Source organism: Silene latifolia, chromosome 11, assembly GCF_048544455.1.
Source record: "Silene latifolia isolate original U9 population chromosome 11, ASM4854445v1, whole genome shotgun sequence".
Lineage (NCBI taxonomy): Eukaryota > Viridiplantae > Streptophyta > Magnoliopsida > Caryophyllales > Caryophyllaceae > Silene > Silene latifolia.
Genome location: NC_133536.1, coordinates 3,957,306 through 3,960,308, shown reverse-complemented (window position 1 = coordinate 3,960,308; position 3,003 = coordinate 3,957,306). Strand labels below are relative to the sequence as shown.

The 3,003-nt window shown below is 36.4% G+C and overlaps 1 protein-coding gene across 1 annotated transcript; it reads right to left on the bottom strand.

Moving 5' to 3' along the window:
• Positions 1 to 1,867: 1,867 nt before the first annotated feature.
• Positions 1,868 to 2,704, bottom strand: LOC141612605 (antiviral protein alpha-like). The gene has a single exon (XM_074431417.1). It carries the CDS (start codon positions 2,702 to 2,704, stop codon positions 1,868 to 1,870), a length of 837 nt encoding a protein of 278 aa, XP_074287518.1.
• Between the last annotated feature and the right edge of the window lie 299 nt (positions 2,705 to 3,003).

Below are 3,003 nucleotides of genomic sequence, written 5' to 3'. Positions count from 1 at the left end.
GGTAGACGGGTAGTACATCAAATGTATAATCTACTTACCGCAAAAATCTTCCAACATGTCGTTTATCAAACAATACTGTACACGAAATTTGATACAAAGACAAAAGAGATGAGACGGATATGTTATAAGAAACCCAAATTTGTCAGCTGACATGCAAAATTTCGATTATTATTTATTTATTTTATGTACCTAGCAACAACTTCACATCTATTAACAAATATAAAAAACCGTTTTACATGCAATTATTGCAAATATAACTTCACAAATCACAAGACATTTTGCGTTTCAAATAATAAAGACCAACTACGGCCCGAAGAACTGAAGAAGCATGGAAGGCTGTATATTAACCTTGGGCTTAGTTGCACATCAAGCCCAATTGTAATTAGTTGGGGCCTAGCCCATGATCAACTCATATAAATCAAGCACAAATAGTTTTATAAGACCTATTTTTGTGTAAAAATAACCCGATAACATTAGACCCAATAAAATTACTTAATAAAAATATAAAATAATATTTTTATTTTAATGATCTAATATTTTAAATAAAGCGATTTTACTTTATTGTAAAAGTGCATTTATTTTCTATATAGCCATATATTTGTGTAAAGCTAATTGGTATATACACTCATATAAGGGTAGTTAAGTGAAACAATCGATTTTAACAAGTCTGTGTGTAAAACGAATTGAGAGTATTGGGACAAGATGGGTTAGTTTATCAACCCTCAACATATATATGGATAGGCTATGGCCCAGGGGTGAGCAAATTTAGCTCCGGACCGAAAAAATGGACCGGATTGGATCATTTGGTCTGGATCAAACCCGGACCGAATTATTTTGGTCCGGTCCTCGGTCCTCATTTTCTCAAGGTTTGGTCTTCGGTCCGGTCCGGTCCAAGACCGGTTAATTTAGGTCCGGATCGAATGGACCAAATTTCATGCTTTTAATGACGCAACATTAAAATATTATGAATCAAATTAATATTATATCTTCAAAAGACATTATATATTAGTATTGTCAATGATTTTCATAAAAACAGTCGTCTAATAATTTAAATGCATTTTATATAGCGGAATTAAAATGTAATTATCGTATACGAAATAGTGAAAAAACTAATTTTAGGTCCATTTCGGTCCAAGACCGGACCGGGCCAAATATTTCGGGTTCGGTCTGGTCCAAGACCGAAAGTTTTAGGTCCGATCTTTGGTCCACTAAATTTTTGTTTTCGGTTCGGTCCTGTTTGGTCCGGTTCGGTCCGGTCTTGGACCGATTTTCAGCCCTATATGGCCCTATTTGGTACTTAGCAGATTGATCAAGCAGATTGTAAATAACAGATTAGATTGACAGATTTGACTAAAGTGTTTGGTAGTTAACGGATTTTGGTTAATAGATTGTTGTATCTATGTATAAAGGTTGACGGATTCATATTTCACAATCTACTAATGTGAATATGTTGGGTGGTGCAGCATATTGGAAAAGAGTAGATTTAGCTACAATTTACTCTTTCAATATGTCATTTACCAAACATTCAAAATATTAGATTGATGATTCAAACATGTTAAACGCCTTAAATATGCTGAAAATTTACCAATCCGCCGTTTACCAATCATCCCACTTATCGTAAAATAGAAATCTTTTACTTTTTCCAATACATTTATTCATACTATTTCACAAGTAAATATATACAAAGATACAATACAACCAAGTGATGTTAGTCCAGTGGTAGCCAGGTTAAAGCTTGCAGAAATACAAGAGTTGAGAGATCCCAGCTTACATGGTCCATGTGGTGGTGCGGGAATGCATGGGCCCGGGGGAATTCAACCACCTCGTCATCAAAAAAAAAAAAATAACTGTTGGCACTTAAGAAAGCTTAAGAGACTTGCACTCTAGGGGAACTGTGTTTAAGTATGCCCATATCAGCAGAAATCTCATCAACTCGTCTAACAATCCATTGATTATTATGTTCATCAAACAACTCCACCGGCTTCATCAACTCGCCACAGTGATCCGACCCTATAATAGCCTCCGAGAGTGGACCCCACTTGTTCTCCAACCTCGAAACCTTAGGATTCGGTAAAACAGACTCATACGGTTGAATAGACCGTATCTGTTTAGCAATGTACTTAAATCGCGCTGCTTCAGAAATCATCTGTACCGCAATGATTAAAAAACCCGCCTCATCTTTAGGTTTCGGCTTGTCTACGCCATACACAGACTTAGCCGCGGCTTTTAACCTAAATAGTCCTAAAGGAAGCGTATCTCGATCGACACCTTGTTTTTCCAATTGAGGATAATCCCCTGAAAACGGAATATGTCGCCGAATTTGCGCTTCTTCGAATAAGTCCGTCATAGCTATTTCCGGTATCCCTTTAAGTAAATTAGCGCGATATGATGTACCGTGTTTGTCAAGGTAACCAACTACGTAGACGTTAAGAACGTCTATTGCGAGTGTTACTTTGATTGTAGTAGTGATTTCGAGTTCTACTAACACGAACCGATCCTCTGCTCTTGCGGTTTTCCGTAGCACGGGTAAACCGCAAGTGACTTGGTCCCCTCTTAGGGCGGCTCGAAGGGCAACCACCAACGCTAAATAATTTTCCGTGGTTGGATCGTCAAGGTCTAAGGTTAAGGTAGGGTAGCTTGAAACTTGCATAAGACACCACCATATAGTCAAAGCCCGTATCGATATCCGTAATAAGGCCTTCATGTTTCGACCACCTTCAAAATAACACAAATGCTTGTTTAAGACTGTCTTTAACTTAACTTGCAGTCACAACCAATATTAGGATAAAATGTAACAAGAGGTATAAGAGGTTTTAAAATTAATCGGTTAATGTATTATACAACTGGTTGTATATATAACTTGTTTAATGTAGTTGAGCTTTGTTATAAAGTTATCGAGCTCTACTAACAAAATAATCGAGTTATGATATAAAGTTATCGAGCTTAACACAATAATTATTAAACTCAATAACTTCATAAAATAGCTCAACAACTTTTAAAATA

What these genes read in the sequence shown, in the direction of transcription:
- LOC141612605 (XM_074431417.1), bottom strand. Translation starts at nt 2,704, where the DNA reads ATGAAGGCCTTATTACGGATATCGATACGGGCTTTGACTATATGGTGG.